General features: G+C 51.2%; 2 protein-coding genes across 2 annotated transcripts; one reads left to right on the forward strand and one right to left on the reverse strand.

The window, feature by feature from the left end:
• Positions 1 to 9,285: 9,285 nt before the first annotated feature.
• LOC102451134 (olfactory receptor 2F1-like) lies at positions 9,286 to 10,242 on the forward strand. The gene has a single exon (XM_014577251.2). It carries the CDS (start codon positions 9,286 to 9,288, stop codon positions 10,240 to 10,242), a length of 957 nt encoding a protein of 318 aa, XP_014432737.2.
• Positions 10,243 to 16,763: 6,521 nt separating this feature from the next.
• LOC102451370 (olfactory receptor 5V1-like) lies at positions 16,764 to 17,693 on the reverse strand. Its single transcript, XM_075918154.1, has one exon. It carries the CDS (start codon positions 17,691 to 17,693, stop codon positions 16,764 to 16,766), a length of 930 nt encoding a protein of 309 aa, XP_075774269.1.
• Positions 17,694 to 19,521: the final 1,828 nt, after the last annotated feature.

The raw sequence follows: 19,521 nt of genomic DNA on the forward strand, positions 1-19,521 counted from the left end.
AGGCCTGGTTCTGCCCTCAGTGACTCTGCTGTCAAATCTGATTTTGAAATAACTGTTTTGAAATAGCGCGTCCACACTGCTGGGGAGCCTCGAATCAGTCCGAGGCAGGCGCCTGTAATGTGGACGTGCTACCTCAACTTAGAGCCCCAGCAAGCATGGGGGAGGAACTGCTTTGAAGGACTCTGGGGAGTCGTTATTTTGAAATAACAGCATTGGAGCATCCTCGCTAGCGCTATTTCGACAGTAGCGTTATTCCTCATGGAAAGCGAGAGTGTTTATTTTGAAATAACCAGCCCCTTATTTCGAAAGAACGGGCTTGGTCGTGTGGATACTCCGCTTGTTTCAAAATAAGGGGCTGGCTATTTCAGAATAACTCCCTAGAGTAGACCAGGGCAAAGGGTCCAGTTCTGCCCCTACTCACCCCAGTGGCAACCAGGAGTCGCTCCATTCACTTACACGCCGGTGCAAATCGAGTTACTTCTCCAAGACCATGGAATTATGCCAGCGTGAATGACTCCACTCGCGCCAACTGAGTTACTTTATTTTCAGTTCTAAAGGGTTTCTTTTTCTTCGGCCCAGCGGAGTGTAAACAGGACTAATGCCAGTGAAGCCGATGGACATTAGGGTAACTATGAGGTAATAGAAACGGGACAGAGTGGAGAGAGTCTACTCTCAGGGCATATCTACACTAGGAAATGATTTCGAAATAGCTAAATTCAAAATACTGAATACCAACTCCCAAAATAACCAAATGGAAATAGCGTGCTCCCACCTCGGTGGAGCCTCAACAGTAGGCTGAGGCAGGCTCCATTATTGTGGACACTCTACCGTGACGTAGAGCCCCAGAAAGCGTGGGAGAGTAACTACTTCACGTTACCCTGGGGAGTAACTATTTCAAAGCAGCAGCAGTGGAAGCATCCACGCTACCCCCACTTCAAAGTAACTCTTTGGAAATAAGCGCTATTCTCCGAGAAAAGCAGGCGCGCAGATTTCAACATACTCGGCCCCTTATTTTGAAATAACGGGCTCTGTAGTGTAGACGCTCCGCTTATTATTTCGCCCTGAGGAGGGTTAATTCACCTTCCGAGTGCGGACCAGGGCTCAGGGACACGCGTGTGGAACCCGAGTCAGTGTGGTCCATGGCCTAGTCTGGATTTACTCCGGTCTCGGTGAGAGCAGAATGTGGCCCAGTACAATTATCCCTTCCATCTTAGGGGCCCCAAGTGAGGCCTGGAGTGTGCAAGAAATACCTTGCACAGGTGAAGGCGGGAGTGGGCAAATCCCAGCCGGTGGCCTGGATGTGGTTTACCAGGGTTAGTCCTGCAGCGCCTGTTGGCCACAGATCACCACTCCCAGCCAATAGGAGCTTTAGGAAGCCATGTCCCGGTCTGCATCACTTCCCACAGCTCCCATTGGCTGGAAACGGCGATCCGCAGCCAATGGAAGCTGCAATCGCCTGTTCCTGCAGAGGTGCGGGTAAATATAGTGGAGGTGACCCACGAGGAGCTAGCCTCAATGAACAGCTGCTGGTTTATTGCCCACCTGGGATGAAGGGCACCACGCCCTGCCCCTTGCATGTTACACCACGATCAGCTTCACCGTCGACATCTGCGCACTGACTCTTGAGTGACAAGCGACTTGACCAGAACCAGGCCCAGTGCTGGGAAGCCTGATTCTGGCCTTGAACACGCGTCCGCAGAGAGCTTTGCACAGATGTGCTAGCCAGGTCAGTTCCAGGCTGTTAGGGAGACATGGTGGGGGAGGTCATATCTTTATTAGAGCAATGTCTGAGTGCGAGAGAGAAGCTTTCGAACCGACCCGGCCGCCTCTGCAGGGCTGGATGCTGTTCAGTGTGGCTGCCTTTTGCGCTGTGCTACGGAGTTTCCATCTCAGATGGCAAAATGTGGCCTCTTCCGATCCGATTCCCATGTACGCTAAGGTGACAATTACACGTCTCTGGCAGTTTAAGGGGTTGCAAATTCCAGGGACATCTATTTTAAGGCCCCTTCTACTGCTGCACAGGTGCGAAGTGATGCACTGGGTAAGAAAGAACTAGGCCCAGAGTAACTCAGGTGCTTCTACATAGCAACACTATTTCGAAATAACATTAGCTATTTCCAAGCAACTTACTCCGCGTCTACACAGAAGACGGTTATTCTGAAATAATGTCGAAGTACTGTCAAGCTGGAGCACTTCTTACTCCAACTCCAGTAACTCTCATTGTACGAGGAGCAAGGGAAGTCAGGTAACACTCCGTCCCGCCGAGGAAGAGGAGGAAAAGGAGGAAATACATCTGCGTGGCGCAGCCGAGGAAGGAGATGTCTTCCTTCTCTGAGAGGAGGGTGGCCAGTATTTTGGGCAGGGTGACCGAGGTGAAGGAGATCTCCAGAAAGGACAAGTTCCTGAGGAAGAAATACATGGGGGTGTGGAGGGCTGCGTCAGCCACGGTGAGGAGAATGAGGAGGAAGTTCCCAGTCAGAGTGAAGAGATAGCAAGAGAGAAACACCACGAAGAGCACCCGGCGTAGCTCAGGGTGGTCGGCAAACCCCACAAGGATGAAATGGGTCCACGGTGTGTGATTCCCTGTGGTCATTCCTCCCATACGCTCGGGCCTGAGGGAAAAACTGCATAGATACAGGCATGAGGCTGTGTTCCCATTCTTCCCAATGAGCCGTAGTGAAGGCGGAAGACCCTGAACACTATTAAACCTAGAAATTGTCCTGCCTCGAATTTCATCCCCTGCATCTCTGACCAGCATCAGGGCTGGTCCTGGTGCCTTCCCTCAGACTGAACAGGGATTTAATCCAGCAGTAAAGGATAAACGGGAAAGGAATCAAATTGTTGGGATTTACTGGTGCCACCCTCCACACCACTTAATGATGATTTCCTATCACCAGTTCCCCCTCCCTAATGTGTATGGCTCTGAGATAAGAGTGGAACGGCGACATTTGGACTCGAACCTGGAACCTCTGGAGCTTAGTGCATGAGCCTCAAGCACTTGAACTAAAAGCCAGGGGGCTCGCAATTGAGCCTGCGGAGCAGACGCATGATTCTCTCTAAGAGGGCTCTGTGCCCCTACACAGGACAGTGCACCACTCCTAGCAGGAGTGTGTCATGAGAGCAGCTGGCCAAAAACTAAAGCCAAGCAGCTGTACGCAAATAAAATCTATGGACAGGTGACTCTCAGTCCAGAAAATTCATTATGATCCTCTGACCTTTTGCATAGCAGGTGTGTAATTACACCAAGTGATTCCTGCAGCAAGTCCGTAACTTCTAGAAGGAGAGCGAATCAATTTGAAAGACACCCTGTCTTGGTTTCAAAATTCCAGATGATGGAGAATCCACCGAATCGTCGTCCTCTTTCGAGCAAAAGGGACCAAGCTTCTATTGCCATTTGAGCCATCAGCCGTGAGGCACCTGGTGATGTCAGCGGAGTGACTGATTTACTCCAGATGATCTGGACCAATGTTTCCAAACCCCTCAGGTAACAGCCTCACCAACACTGAGTGGCACCTGCTCGTGAGTTGCACTGGGCAGCTCTGTTCAGAGAAAAGTTTAGCCACTGAAATGCAGTTTTGGGTCAACTGAAATGTTCTGCCAATTCAAACAATGTGGCAAATAGTTTCAGACAGATATCCATGACGGAGACAGAGAGAGTGGGCGAAAAGTGCCATTTCAGAAACACAATGTTTCAATTTTTCATTTTGAAATGTTTCGGTTTTTAAAGTGGCCTAAATGTAATCAGAAGAAACAGGGTTGAAAAAAGTAGAAACCTGAATGACTTTGTTTCTAGGTTAAACAAAACAGTTGTGTTCGCTAAAAGTATTTTTCCCCAGTTTTTCATTTGTGACCCAACCTGATTTTTTTTTTTTTTTTTTTTGGTTCAGCCAACTGCTGTATTAAAGCAGTAGGATTAGGAGCTTAACCCCAACTCTCCATCACTAAGGACTGTAGAATCAATCCCAAATTAGACTTTGTCAAAGTTTTGCCTTTCATTGTTTTCTTTAATCTTGGAGAGAATTTTTAGTTCTCATCTAACTTTTTAGCAATTTTTTTTTTACTTTTAATCAAAAACCTGAAAAATTTCAGTTTTCTGGCTAAAAACCCCCCACCCAATTTGTTTTTGTGGAAAGCAAACATGTGCTATGAATGATTGGTGGAGGAGTTTTTGCTTGGTTGGTTAGAAATTGCAAATTTTCCATTGAAAAGAAGTTTGATGGAAATGTTTTGACCTCCTCTCCCCAACACATCTAACAAGTAGGAAATAAAGTCGGAGAAATGGATGGTTTTGATTCTGAGCCGGTTGAGACTTGTTCAGAAATGCAGAGTAATTGTAAGCCAGTCCAGTGCCGAGAGAGGGGCTGCAGAGGTGTAAATGAGGAATATTCGGGACAATAGCAAAGCCTGCACTAGCGTCAATGAAGATACCCAAGACTCACACCGCTGTAACTAAGAACAGAATGTGGCTTGCCCAGCACGTTCCTTTTCATCCCACAGGAGAAGACTTGGAGCTAGAATTATTTGAAGCCCTTTCGGAATGTAGCTATGACTCACCTTCCTCCGAGGCATGTAGCTTGGCCCCTCCACAGTGTCCAGACCGGTGTGAGCGGGGCGCAGAGCGAGCAGAGGTTTTTAAACCCTCTTCAGTGCCCCTCCGGGACCTCGTCAGCTCGTCAAACTCTGCACCGGGCACAGAACATGCCGCAGCAGGGATGGGCCTCTTGGTCTGTGACACATACGGTTGGTCTGTCTCTCCCCATGTCTATCTATCAATCAAATTATAGAATCACAGAGTAGTAGAAATACAAGGGACCTCGAGAGGAGGGGCGGGAAGCATTTCTATGACCATTGATTAAATGCGGTGGAACAGAGTAATGACTTGAGTCAAATATCTTTGCTGTCTTCCCAATTAATTTAATCCCAGGTCAAGTCCAAACTATTTACACCCATCTCCAGCCTGACTCAGTGGCCAGAGAAGCTAGCCGAGCAACGTCTAAAACGTTCAGCTTGTGAGAAGTAGATCGCCAGCACAGCCAAACCAGCCTGACTTCCTTCTTGGACAGGATAACTGGTTAGATGAATAGGGGGGATGTTGTGGACATAATATACCTGGACCTCAGCAAGGCTTTGGACACCATTCCAACCGACGGAACTGGAGAAACACAGGCTCGACCGAGCCACCATGAACTGGACACATAGTTGGTTAAACAACGGCAAACAGAGTCCCTATTGAAGGAATGTGAGGTTGCATGTGAGGTTCCCCAGGGGTCTGGTCTGGGTCCGTACTAATGATCTGGATGTAGGAATAGATTTCAATACGTAGAGCAGATTTAGAGGGTAGAGCTAAAATTCGAAGGGGTCTTGGTAAAGTGGAGAACAAGGTTAGAAAGAACACAGTGAAATTGAACACAATGGAAAGTGCTACACTTGGGGAAGATAAACACAAGAAAGACATGAAAAAGGCCTATATCCCGAATGGAGGATGATTGGGTTGGCTGGGAGCTGACAGCTGCGGTCGACCACACCCTCAACACAAGCCAGCAATGTAACACCGTTGCAAGAAGAAGAGATTAAGGGGGGGACATGGCAGCAGTCTTCAAATACTTGAAAGGCTGCCATAAAAATGGAGAAACGTCATTCCCATTCAGTGCCGAGGGCAGGACAAGGGGTGATAAGTTCAACTACAGCAGAGCAGACCCCCAGAAAAGCTCCCCAACTCCAAGAATGGTCAGAGAACAGACCAGAGGACCCAGGGAGGTCATGGCCTTAGACGCCCTGAGGTCCGTTCTAACCCCATAGTTCTACATCCCCCGGTGCTGCGCTTTTAACATGTTCCCAGCTCTCTGCTTCCTTTTACCCCTCGGCCTCCACCCCATTGTGACTTTTCTTGAGAACTGTCTGTGTGCACCCCCGCCTGATGCCTTGACTCCGGCTGGCAAGCACCTTCCTCCAAAGCAGTCCCTCCCGTCCATGCTGGGAACCTCCGAAAATAACCTCTCAAACAAATATTTTAATTTCTGAAAAAGCAAAATGACTGGAAAATTGGGATTCCAAACTGAAATAAATATTGTTCCCCTTTTTTTGGTCCAATTCACATTTTCAAGCAGGAAAGGTGTTTCTTCCGAATGATTAATCATGGAATTGCAGAACACTAGAACTGGAGGAGACCTCGAGTTTGTCACTGTCACATGTGGGCATCCCTGGGCATCCCTATCTCAGCAATTTTCATGAAAACTGGGCATTCAAGCTGCTTAGACACGTATCAGACCTGAGCCTTAGACGGCTTCAGGCCAGAGATTGTAGACCAGCTGGGACAGCGGAGCCCTGATCCCTTAGCACAGTGGGTCCCAGGAGGAGTCCCTGCAACACAAATCATAAAGAGCCAGGGTCTGTATTGGTCCGTGTTCCCCCACCATGGACGCTGCCTCCTCCCATGTGCAGGGAAATGAACAGGATTGTCCCCAAGGAGGAAAATGCCGCACCCCCTCCTCCTGACTGGAACAGCCTGCCGGACGGAAGGGGTAGCGTGTGGGGGGCCCTTGGAAGCGTTCCTCCCAGGCAGAGAGGTGGAGAAGCCGAGAGAGGGGATAGCTCGTCTCTCTGACCCGCCCCACACAATGCAAAACAGTGACACTCTACAGTTCACAAACCATCATCACTTTGCCTGCAGCTCTGACCTCGCTAGGGCCGCTGCCTCGTGCTCCAGCCCCACCCCCGCATCGCACCCCACTTCGCTGAGTGACTCAGTTTCCCCTGCCAACCCAGTGGGCATTGTCCGCCCGGTGCTCTAACACCATGAGACCGCTGCCCTCACCTCCCGTGAGGTTGGCTTCAGAAAATACATCTGTGGCTCGACTTTCTGGCACCAGTAAATGCCCAGAGGCACCGCGGCACACAGCAAATCCCAGGGTGGGAGCCCGCAATTGATCCCTTTGGCGTGCTGTGCTAATGGACGTCTCCAGGGACGTGTGCTCCCCGCAGACCCTGCAAGGTATCATTTATCTCCTGTGCTTCCTTCCTGCACCAGATTCCTGGTTGGAGGGGGAGCGATATGGACACTGAATTTGCAGTGTCTGAGCTCCTCTCCTTTGCGGTCTTTGCCTGCCGACCCTATGGCCGGGAACCCTTTTTCCCTGGAACACAATATATTGTGCTCTAGCTCACCCTGAAAGACGGGGGATGCATTGTGTCCCCCCCCACACACACATTCGTACCTAAGCCGCACACACCACCGCTGAGGACTGTTCTCATTCAGTGCTGCTGCTGTCCTTGACAACACAGGTGGGCACCTGTGCCCCCTTAGTGTGACCCCAAGAACAGCTTCACAAGGCTGACCCCAGAGACCTCAGGTAAGAAATGCTGACGCCTTCTCTGGGGGTGATGGGCGTCTTGTTGCATTTCCTTAAACTGTCTGCCTTGTGTGACTTGTTCCATTCGTACAGGTGGGAATAGGAGCCACAGTCAGGGTATGTCTACACTACCACCCTAGTTCGAACTAGGGTGGTAGTGTAGACACACCCGCATAGACTACCACCCCATTGGGCTAGTGTGGCATGAAAGGGGGAAGAATTTCTGAAGAAGCCTAAGGGATTTAGACACTTGTGTGCCTTTGAATTTCATTGGGACTTGGATGCCTCACTCCTTTCAGTTTTTCTGAAAATCCCAGCCTACAAACTAGATCTTCAAGTGTGATCTTGGGAAGCTCTGTGATTGTGTGAGATGGCTAAAGGCTGCCGCCATCCTGAACTAACAACTGAGTGAGTGCAAGCGCCCTCAGAACTCCTGCCACGCAGATTCTGCTCGCTCGCTCCTTCCGGGACCTCTGTCAAAGTCTTTCCCACGCCCGGCCAGTGCCATAGAATGCCTCTGAGTTCCTGCAGTGAGGGCACCTCCCACACACACCCCTTGCTCCCGGGCAGGAGGGACTGGCAGCAGTTAGACTAGGGCCTACTGAAGTCACCAGACACGCTCTGCCCAGCTAGGAGCAGGTTGGACTGCCCTGGTCTGGCACACTCGGGACCTGCCCTGTCGTGGACGAGGGAGTGTGCCGGGCCAGGGGAGGTCAATTCTGACCCACTGCTGATGGGCTCTGGAGTTCTCCCAATATCCATCCGCAGGCCTGGCCAGGCTCCCCTGCCGGTTCAGTGCCCACACCCAGCTCTGCCGATCACAGGGTCGGCACCCCTCCTGGCCACCAGGCTACCTGCCCCAGGCCACCAGCCCTGGTAGGGCTACACTGCTGGGTCTGGCCCCCGCCACCAGGCTCTGCTTCCCCGACAGGGCTGGCATCTGAGCCCCGGCCACCAGGCTGCCGTGACACTCTTGGCTCCTTTCCCGGCTGCTAGCCCCTCGTCCCACTCCCAGCCGGGGACTGTCTGGTCCAGCCACATCCGGGGACCCACAGAGGTCCAAGCTGTGTCACTGAGACATAGGAGACCTGGGCTCCCACTCTTGGGGGGGCGGCACGTTTGTCAGGGGCTCGGCCGGCTGGTTCGTGCTCACTTGCTCAGAATCTGACCACACACCAGAGAAGAAACTCCCCCTGGCCTCAGACTGGCCGTGTCCTTGGGGATGTCACTTTCCTCTGCAGAGTGTGCCTGCAGGTTGCTTTCTGGGACCCTCTAGCTCAGGGGCCGACAACCTTTTCAAACCAAAGAGCCAAACTACATCACAATTCAGAACATGTGGGATACGTAGGCCCATTTGCATGACTGAAAATATACAATTTAATGTTGTTAATTGACATGGTGATGAATAACAGCATCAGTGAAACATGGGCCTCCCAGACTGTATCTAATGGGATTTCTGCTGCTGCCTCTTTTCATGCATTTCTTTGACGTTTACATCAAAACTGGTCACATTCAGGCCTCTGGTTTGAGCCCAAGCCACACTTCCATCCACACACACACCAGTCTGGGACCAGGTCCTAAGACCCTGCCATGACTCGGGTCAGAGCTCCGTTTTTGTGCAGTGTGGACGCAGGTCATACTACAGACCCAAGCCAGGAGGCCTGCACAGTGCCGTATGGATGCACGGGCATTCCTGCGAGACCAGGACCACAGACCCAGACTTGCAATGTGGTGTAGACATCCCCCAGGTGCCTCAGTTCCACATCTGGGACATAACGGCATTGCCTGATCTCACACGGTGGTAGGGAGGGTCAATCCAACCCAGACTGAGGTGCCAGCCAGGACTGGCTCGGGAAGAGAAGTTACCTCCCCCTGCCTTGTGGCTTGGGTAGCTGAGGATGTTCATTCCCTTTTTACCTTTACTCCTGCAGACAGAATGCACAGGACCGGAGAAGGCAACCAAACCTCCCTGCCCCAGGAGTTCATCCTGTTGGGTCTCTCCAGCCGTCCAGAGGTCCGGCTGGCCCTCTTTGCCGGATTCCTCACCCTCTACCTGGTGACCCTGCTTGGGAACCTGCTCACCGCCCTCCTGGTTTGGGCTTCCCCTCTCCTCCACACCCCCATGTATTTCTTCCTCGCCAACCTCTCCCTCCTGGAGGTCGGCTACACTTCGAGCGTCCTGCCCCAGATGCTGGCCCACCTCCTGGCAGAGCGCGGCACCATGCCCTTGGCCCGTTGCATGGCCCAGTTATACTTCTCCCTCTCCTTTGGCATCACGGACAGCTTCCTCCTCACCGTCATGTCCTACGACAGGTTCGTCGCCATCTGCCGCCCGCTGCACTACCCGCTCCTCATGGCCAAGCAGGTGTGTGTCACCCTGGCAGCTGCGTCCTGGGTGAACGGTTTCCTAATTTCTGCCATCAACACCGCGTCCACCCTCCAGCTGTCCTTCTGCGGGCACAGGGACATAGACCATTTTGTCTGTGAGATGCCGGCCATGGTGGGTCTGAGCTGTGCGGGGAGGGAGCAAGCCCAAACCACCATGACTGCGAGCTGCATGGTCACAGTGGTCTGCCCACTTTCCTTAATCTTCCTCTCCTACGCCCGCATCCTCTGCACCATTCTCAGCATCCCCTCCGCTGCCGGGCGGCAGAAGGCCTTTTCCACATGCTCCTCCCACCTCCTCGTGGTCATCCTGTTCTTTGGGACAGTGATTTCCATGTACCTGACACCCAGCTCTAGCTCCTCTGTGGGGCAGCTCAAAACCAGCTCCGTCTTCTACATCACTGTCACCCCCATCCTCAACCCCCTCATCTACAGCCTCCGGAACAAGGAGGTGATCGCTGCCCTGAGGAAGACAATGGGGAAGGGTGTCGGCACAGGCCTTGCATGAGCAATGGAAGGAAACAGGCAAAAGGACACCAGCCAGCAGTGGACACAGCAGGAATTCACAAGTGGCCTTGCAAATAATATGTATCTGGTAGACGAAGGAAGTGCAATAATGTGGTAGCTACAGCTTTACTCACTCACTCATTCCCTAACACGCCGATAGTTCACCATCTATCAGGGACTGGCCCGCACAGTCAGTGAGCCCCTCACGGAGCATGTGATGGAATGCCACGCACACGTGCTAGTCTGTGAGAACATGCGTGCAACTGGATTTACAATTAGCTCCTTTGGAGTTGGGGTGGAACTGAACGCACCCACCCTACACCTGAGCCTGGTCCATGCAGGGGTAGCTGTAGGAAAGGCCAGTAAAGAGACCTCAGGGCTGAGTGAGGATTTGAACAGTTTGGTGGATTCTAGAGAACTGGATAAGGAATTTCCTCCCTGGGACTGGATCCAATGTTCCCACCCCGGGATTAGATAAGGAGTTCTAGCCCCAGGGCTGGATCAGATGTTCTAGGCAAGCTAAGAAGTTTGGAGAGAATTCCACCAGTCTCTGTTATCCCAGACCAGGACAGATCATGGAGTTTGGGATCTAGAACAATGGTCCATCCATCCTTGCCTCCCTTCAGCACACGGGATCAGAACAATTGTCCCGCTAGTCCTAACGAATCAATAGACCGTCCATTCCTTTACGCCTTCCGCAGTCTGCACCAGAGCAACTGTCCCTACTTGCCCTGTATCGCTTCGATTCTGTAGAAACGACAGACGGTGGCTCTCTGCCTTTATCCTTTCTATGCAATGGGCAAGGCCTTTGGGACATCCTGCCTGCCAGCTTCACCCCTACTCACAGCGTCCGATCAATGGTTCACACGTTACATCCCTGCTGGAAACCAATTGTCCACCCAGCCTGGTGGCCTCCCCAGGCAGCCCCAGTGGCTTTGTATCCATTCTACATAGCGGGATTAGACAGTGGGTCCCTCTTGTCCTGTATCCCCTCTAGGCACCCCAAAGGGCCCCCAGGTCTGAGGGTTTTCCCCAGAAGCTTAGCCTTTCCAGAGGTCACTACACACACAATATCTCCCTGCTCACTCGTCTCCACACCTCAGGCATCATGGACTCTCCTCTCCTGAGCAGCAAAGGGGGTATCGCAGGGTCTCTAGAGCTGCCATGCGGCTCCTCGGGAGGGCACCAGGCCGGGACACCAGAGTAAAACTGCAACATTTGGTCACTCGGTTTTCTGAAGGAAATGTCGATTCAGCCACATGGAAGCCTTTTGCAAATTTGTGGTGTTGTCATCAGATTGTTTCCATTAAAAAAGCCACTGAAATGCCACTGTTTGTATGTTCTTGGTGGTTTTATTTGTCTTTGCTATAAGAAGTGTATACGCATCCGTATTTACTGCTAGGCACGCACCATACTGCAGGGTGTGAACTATTACAATCAAATGATTTTCCTTCTCCAAACTGAACAGCGTGGCAAGACTTGTCCATGGTTCTGAACCAACGGGGGCGTTGGGCTCACTCCACATACGTTGGATAATGGACCCGCTATCCTGCCACAACCCCCTCTCCTGTCTGCTATGGGGCCTGGCACATGTCTGTCGCATCAAGGGTGGGGAGTGACCCTTATTCTCTGAGACACGTGTTTATTCTGCAGCGCCGTCATCTCTAACGCCTTTTACAGACAAATCAAAGTTCACCCCTGGTTTCTCATTTCCACTTATATCTGTACTAGCAGAACTATCCGGCATTGCCTGGGGCCTTCAAGGCAGGGGGCTGGCAGTGTGGGGGGCGCAGGAGTCGGGGCAGGGCCTTGGGGATGTGGGTCAGGGAAGGAGGGTTGGGGTGGGGAGGTGCAAGAATGATGGTTGGGGGGTGAGAGGTCTTGGGGGGAGGTCCCATGTGGACCATTCTCTCCCTCCACCAGTGACCGGGGCCTTTTCTATACCCCTCCCCCTGCCAGTGCTCCCCAGCTGCCAGGGGCCTTTTCTCTCTCCCCTTCCAGTGCTGTGGCTTTGGAGCAGGGGAGCTACTCACCCTGTCTGGTGGCAGCCAAGAAGTCGAGTCCCAGCCCCTGCTGGCTGCTCTCTTGGTGGTCCGGCTGCCCCCAGTGGTCACTCTGCAGGACAGCTTTCCTCTGTGCTCACTGCCCCAGTGGCCACTCTCAGTATCACGTCCCACCGCTCTGTGCCCCTCCCTTTCTATGTGATGGAAAACAGTCCCATTCCTGGCACTCCCCATTGTCCTGGCACAACCAAACCCTGACATTGGGTCTGCAGCTTCCTCTTCTAACGTAAAGCAATTTTGTGGCCCTACCACTTACCATTTAGGAGTTCTTGAACACAGACTCACAGAACATAACTGACGGTGCGTTGGGGGTCCCCTGTCTCCTGCACCCCCGAAATGGCATGAACAGACTCCGCCAGCCAGCAGAATAGAGGTGGTCCATTGCCTCTCCAATATACAGCACAGCACAGACGTCATCAGGCCACAGGGCAGCCCCAGGATGCCTCAGCCCCCCTTGATATGGGGCAGGAGTCTTGGCTTCTAAACCCCCCAGCCTGTTGCTGAGGCTGCTTCCTCCATGCTCCCAGACAAACTAAACTAACTCTCCTCCAGCCCGGCCCTCCAGCCAGGGGCGGCATCCACCTTCCTTTGTTTCTCCACCGGGGGTTAACTGGTCAGACAGGTTTGGAGCCCCCTTTGCATAATGACCAGACAGCAGAGGCCGCCACAGCCCTAGCAAGGCCCCCCCACCACGTCACAATAACATAAGAACGGCCGTACTGGGTCAGACCAAAGGTCCATCTAGCCCAGTATCCTGTCTACCGACAGTGGCCAGCACCAGGTGCCCCAGAGAGGGTGGACCGAAGACAATGATCAAGCGATTTGTCTCCTGCCATCCTTCTCCAGCCTCTGACAAACAGAGGCCAAGGACACCATTTTATCCCCTGGCTAATAGCCTTTTATGGACCTAACCTCCATGAATTTATCTAGCTTCTCTTTAAACTCTATTATAGTCCTAGCCTTCACAGCCTCCTCTGGCAAGGAGTTCCACAGGTTGACTACACACTGTGTGAAGAAAAACTTTCTTTTATTAGTTTTAAACTTGCTACCCATTAACTTCATTTGATGTCCTCTAGTCCTTCTATTATGGGAACTAATAAATAACTTTTCTTTATTCGCCCTCTCCACACCACTCATGATTTTATAGACCTCTATCATATCCCCCCTAAATCTCCTCTTTTCTAAAATGAAAAGCCCCAGTCACTTGAACCTCTCTTCATATGGGACCCGTTCCAAACCCCTAATCATTTTAGCTGCCCTTTTCTGAACCCTTTCTAAGGCCAAAATATCTTTTCTGAAGTGAGGAGACCACATCTGTACACAGTATTCAAGATGTGGGCGTCCCATAGTTTTATACAGGGGCAGTAAGATATTCTGTCCCTTTCTTAATTTCTAGCATCCTATTTGTCTTTTTGACTGCAACTGCACACTGTGTGGACGTTTTCAGAGAACTATCCATGATAACTCCAGATCTTTCCTGATTTGTCGTAGCCAAATTAGCCCCCATCATACCATACGTTTAGTTGGGGTTATTTTTTCCAATGTGCATTACTTTACACTTATCCACATGAAATTTCATTTGCCTTTTTGTTGCCCAATCACTCAGTTTAGTGAGATCTTTTTGAAGACACAGACATTTCTAAAATATATAGTAGAGCTCTGTATCAGTGGTGGGCAGCCTGCCAATAACAAACAGCTTGCCAGGGTAAGCTACTGGTGGGCCGCCACACAGATTGTTTGCCTTGCTTCCACAAGTATAGCTGCTCACAGCTCCCATTGGCCAGGAAGCATGAACCATGGCAAATGAGAGTTGTGGGCTACTGTACCTGCAGATACAAGGTAAACAACCTGTCTTGTGGCCTGCCAGCACTTACCCTGAGGAGCTGCATGCTATCACAGATTGTCCACCACTGATCTATGCCTCTGCCTGTATCTATACCTTCACACAGTGCACAATTAATCTGTGGAACTCCTTGCCATAGGATGCGGTGAAGACCAGGACTTTAGCAGGGTTCAAAAAAGAGCTAAATAGCCACTGATGGATGCAACCTCCATGAATCTATTAGCCGGCATGGGTAGGAATTGTGTCTCTAGCCTCTGTTTGTCTGGAAGTGGGTGACAACGGAGCGATCATGTGAGGATTCCCTGTTCTGTTCCTTCCCTCTGGGGACCTGGCATTGGCCGCTGTGGGCAGACAGAACACTGGGCTGAATGGACCATTGGTCTGACCCAGTCTGGCCGCTTTTATGTTCCTATATAGCTTGGGTTCCCAAACTCGGGGTGTGAGAAGAAATTTCAGGGGGGCACAAGGCATCCTGGCCCCTCTCGGCCCCCATTAAGTTTTGCTGCTATTTTGGGAGATGGGGGGGGCATGAGGGTTTTTCAAAAATCAAAAAGGGGGGCATGATGCCAAAAAGTTTGGGAAGCCCATGTTCAAATCTCCGTTCCCCTAGTCGGCGTTTCTAGGCGGTGATCCCTTAATGCGCTGTTGGGAGAGCTCCAAAGAGAGCTATTTGGTTTTATTGCAATAAGCCAGGTCCCAGGCTTATGTCACCCCCCCACCCCCATCTCCTCCCTTCCACACAGCATCCCTAGGACCACTCAGGACATTGGGGTGCTCTGACTGTTAGGGGGAGAGTGCCCTCTTCTGAGTACCTTGCTGCAGTGCATTGTTCCATAGAGAGGGGGTGGAGCAAAGTGGCCAGTATTGGAGAGTGCTCACAAGAGTCAACCACACTATGCTCTCTTAGGCTGCTCTTTGAGAGCTCCCCATTCATGAACTCCCCATTCACACAAACTCATTCATGAACTCCCCATTCATAAACTCTCAATTCACGAACTCCCCATTCACAAACTGGCAGAGACCAACCAGGCTTAGTGAGTGGTCTGAGGAAGAAATAGATGCTTCACTAGATGCTTCCACTGTTCTTTTATGATGTCATTTTGTGGAATCTCCAGGGTTCCCCCTCCTTCTCAGGAGGCCCAGAACTGGAATACAAATGGCTCCCAACATATTCCCAGATACCTGCACTGGTCTTCCTAGGCACACCTTGGTGGGAAGGCACTTTTCCGGAGCCTGCCCCTGTATACAATGGAAAGGATAATATTTATGCCTCTCCCAAGGACAATGCTATTTTGAGTGATCCCATGATAGAGATCATTAAGCAGAATTGGGCTAGGCAAAGTCACAGGTGGAAGACCCTCCAGGCGCATCTGATGCATTGTGAAGTTCAGTTAGTGTCTAAAGTTCTTTCATGTGCTAAGATATGAGGCTGATCATCCATGTGAGAATTCAGTTCCTAACACCTGCACAGTTTGCCTCGGTCCCACATCTGCAAAATGTGGAAAATAAAGACTCCCCTGTCTAGTTTGGAAAGGAGAACACAGAGGGGACATGATAGTGATTTTCAGGTATCTAAAAGGGTGTCACAAGGAGGAGGGAGAAAATTGTTCCCCTTGGCCTCTCGGGGCAGGACAAAAAGCAATGGGCTTAAATTGCAGCAACGGAGGTTTAGGTTGGACATTAGGAAAAACTTTCCGCCCGTCAGGGTGCTTCAACATAAATAAATTGCCTAGGGAGGTTGTGGAATCTCCATCCCTGGAGATATTTAAGAGCAGGTCAGACAGACACCTGTCAGGGATGGCCTAAACAGTGCTAGGTGCTGCTGTGAGGGCAGGGCACTGCACTGAATGTCCTCTCGAGGTCCCTTCCAGTTCTTGTTTTCTTCTGTGAGTCTCTATTTAGGCTGAGATTAGTAAATGTATTTTAATGGGAACTGACACTCGAGTCCTTCTGCTTGGAAAACATCCAACTCTTGCACAAGGCCTATCCCAGCGAGTCCCTTGGTCTCAGATGGGGCCAAGAGTTGCTGGATAATGATAATGCAAAGGCAGGGCAGTGAAATGATTCCTCTGTATTTTCCCAGAGGCTGGGACTGCGGGAACCCTGCAGCATGGGGTGAGGGCAAGGCACTGAGCAACCCACCAGCGGGGTGCCCAAGGGGATTGGAGAGGCGGCGGGGGCAAGGTGTCTGACTTACTAGCTCGGAAAGGTAACTCTGGATAAGTACAAACACGAGTTCCTGTTTTGTGTTGCTTGGCTCCCATTTGTTTCCACCATTCCCTTCCTTAAACCTCTCTTAAATACCCCTCCACTTGGCTGCTTGCAAGCACTCACAGCTGTGGCCTGGTTTCTGTGGGGATCAAGGATGGGGCGGAGGGCACGTCTTGATAACCTGCTTTGGGAAGGTAGAACTGGAGTAGCCCCATTCATGAGTGACAGAATGACTGGTGGCATCAGACAGATCACATGAAAGACTCCTACTCACCCCCTGCCTTCAGCAATGAAGCGACCCACCCCCCTGAGAACCTTCAAAACTGGGTCAGCTCCCATGAAGATGGAGCAGTGTTGTCATTACGCTGCCGTGAGGAAGAGGAGAGTTGGATCCCGTTCCTCGGCTCACCTCAATATCTTGTAGGCGATGACCCTCCCCACGGCTCGGTTGATGTCCTTGCTTCTCAGGCTGTAGATAATGGGGTTTAATGTGGGTGTCACCACACAGTACAGCAGGGCCAGGAATTTGTCGCTCTCTGGGGCATAGGTGGACTTGGGCCGCAGGTACATGGCGCTGGCCGAGCCGTAGAAGAGAGTGATGACGAGGAGGTGAGAGGAGCAGGTGGAGAAGGCTTTGCGTCTGCCCTGGGCTGACTTGATCTTCAGGACGGTGGCGATGATGTGGAGATAAGACCCCACAATCAGCATCGATGGGATCAGCGTAATGCCCATCCCAGCCACGAAGACGGCGACTTCGTTCATGGTGGTGTCTCCGCAGGCCAGGCCCAAGAGGGGCGGGACGTCACAGAAGAAGTGGTTGATCCGGTGTTCCCCACAGAAGGGCAGGGTGAAGATGAACAAGGTCTGACCCAAGGAAAGCAGCAAGCCGCTGGCCCAGGAGCCAACCACCAGCTGGGCACACCGGGACGTGCTCATGAGGACCGCGTACCGCAGCGGGTGACAGATGGCCAGGAGGCGGTCATACGCCATGGCGGCGAGGAGGAAGCATTCGGCAGTCCCGAGTGCGTCCAGGAAGTACAGCTGGGCAGCACAGCCCGTGAAGGAGATGGTTGTGCCCTGCGAAAGCAGGCTCTCTAACATCTTGGGGATGGTGACTGTGGTGTAGCAGATGTCAACCCAGGACAGGCTGGAGATGAAGTAGTGCATGGGTGTGTGAAGGGCCGAGTCGAGGCACACGGCGGCACTGATTAGGGTATTCCCCACCAAGGACGCCACGTACATGACGAGAGTCACCACGAAGAGCAAGCTCTGAAGTTCTGGATGAGTGACAAGCCCCACCATCACAAACGCCGTCGTTTGGTTTTTAGCTTCCATGAGGCTGGAGGGAGACACAAAGTGGGAAAAACAATGCACATGAACACTCCTGCCAACCCCCGGCCAAGGGACCGACAGCGACGGGGTGGCCGATGTATAGTTTGTGTGCAGTGTTCTAGGTGCATTTAAGCAAAATGAAAAATACGGATGTAGTCCCTAATGTACCGGGACTTGCAGAAAGACTTTGGCCAAGTCCCACGCCAAAGGCTTTTAGGCAAAGGAAGCCATCGTGGGATAAGAGGGGAGGTCTGGTTAAAAGACAGGAAATAAAAAGGTACAAATAAATAGCAGGAATAAATCTCTCCTCCAATGAAATATAAACAGCGAGAAGTCCTGTGGTGGTCTCCTTCTTTATGCACATTCAGACTAACACAGCTACTCATCTGATACTTGTCCTAGGAAATACAATGCCCATCTTTGTACCTTTTCCCATTCTTATGTCTCTGTGTTGCAGAGGTGGGGGCCAGAACTGCACACAATGAATTTTCTCTCTTTCCTAATGACTCCCAACATGCTGCTTGCTCTTTCTCGTGGCTGCTGCACACAGAGGGGCTGTTTTCAACAACTCTCAGGTCTTTCTCTTTAATGGTAACCGCTAAGTTAGCCCCCATGGTGTTATATGGACAGTTGAGATGATGATTCCCAATGCGCGTTACTTAGCATTTATCAACTTTACCATTCATCTACCATTTTGTTGCCCGGTCACGTAGTTTGGTGAGATCCTTTGAAGCTCTTCACCAGCACCTTTGCTCTTAACTATCTGGAGTCGTTTTGTATCGTCTGCAAACTTTGCCACCTCCCTGTTTGCCCCCTTTCCCAGACCACCGATGAATACGTTCAACAAGGTCCCTTCTGGGTGAATTGTCCTTCCAGATGTACTGCAGTCCCTGAAAGGATCCTTAACCCTAACCCTAAAGTGCTGGCTTGGTGCCCACCCAATTACAATGGGGCTACGTCTACACTGGCCCCTTTTCCAAAAGGGGCATGCTAATTTTACAGGTCGTAATAGGGAAATCTGCGGGGGGATTTAAATAAAAATGTCTGCCGCTTTTTTCCGGCTTTTAGAAAAGCCGGAAAAGAGCGTCTACACTGGCCCCGATCCTCCAGAAAAAAGCCCTTCAAAGTAGGAATAAGAGATCTCTGGAAAAGGGCTTTTTTCCGGAGGATCGGGGCCAGTGTAGACGCTCTTTTCCGGCTTTTCTAAAAGCCGGAAAAAAGCGGCGGACATTTTTATTTAAATCCCCCGCGGATTTCCCTATTACAATCTGTGAAATTAACATGCCCCTTTCGGAAAAGGGGCCAGTGTAGACGTAGCCTGGGTGTTTGATTATATTAAAGACAATTTGCTTCTCTGTCACTGTTCTCTGTAACCATCTCAAAATGCTTTATATGCATTAGGTCCCCACACATAGCCTCTCTGGGGTAGGACAGTTCTGTTCTATCCGGGTATGTCTACACTCGCCCCCTAGTTCGAACTAGGGAGGCTAAGTCCTTAGGTCAAGTTAACTGTTACACCTCATTCCACGAGGACTTAGTTCGAGTTAACATTTGACTGCCGCATGTAGCCGCGGGCAGTAAGTTCAGACTAAAGGGATTTAAAAATGGAAGGGAAGATGCAAATAAAGCCCAGGATATTTAAATCCCAGGCTTCATTTGCAACTTCGAATGCCTACATTAGCCTCCCTAGTTCGAACTAGGGGGCTAGTGTAGACATACCCTTGCACCTTATAGACTAACAGATTATTGGAGCATAAGCTTTCATGGGCAAAGACCCACTTTGCACGGACATGCATCTGATGAAGTGGGTCTTTGCCCATGAAAGCTTATG

This window comes from Pelodiscus sinensis, unplaced genomic scaffold, assembly GCF_049634645.1.
Source record: "Pelodiscus sinensis isolate JC-2024 unplaced genomic scaffold, ASM4963464v1 ctg48, whole genome shotgun sequence".
Classification (NCBI taxonomy): domain Eukaryota; kingdom Metazoa; phylum Chordata; order Testudines; family Trionychidae; genus Pelodiscus; species Pelodiscus sinensis.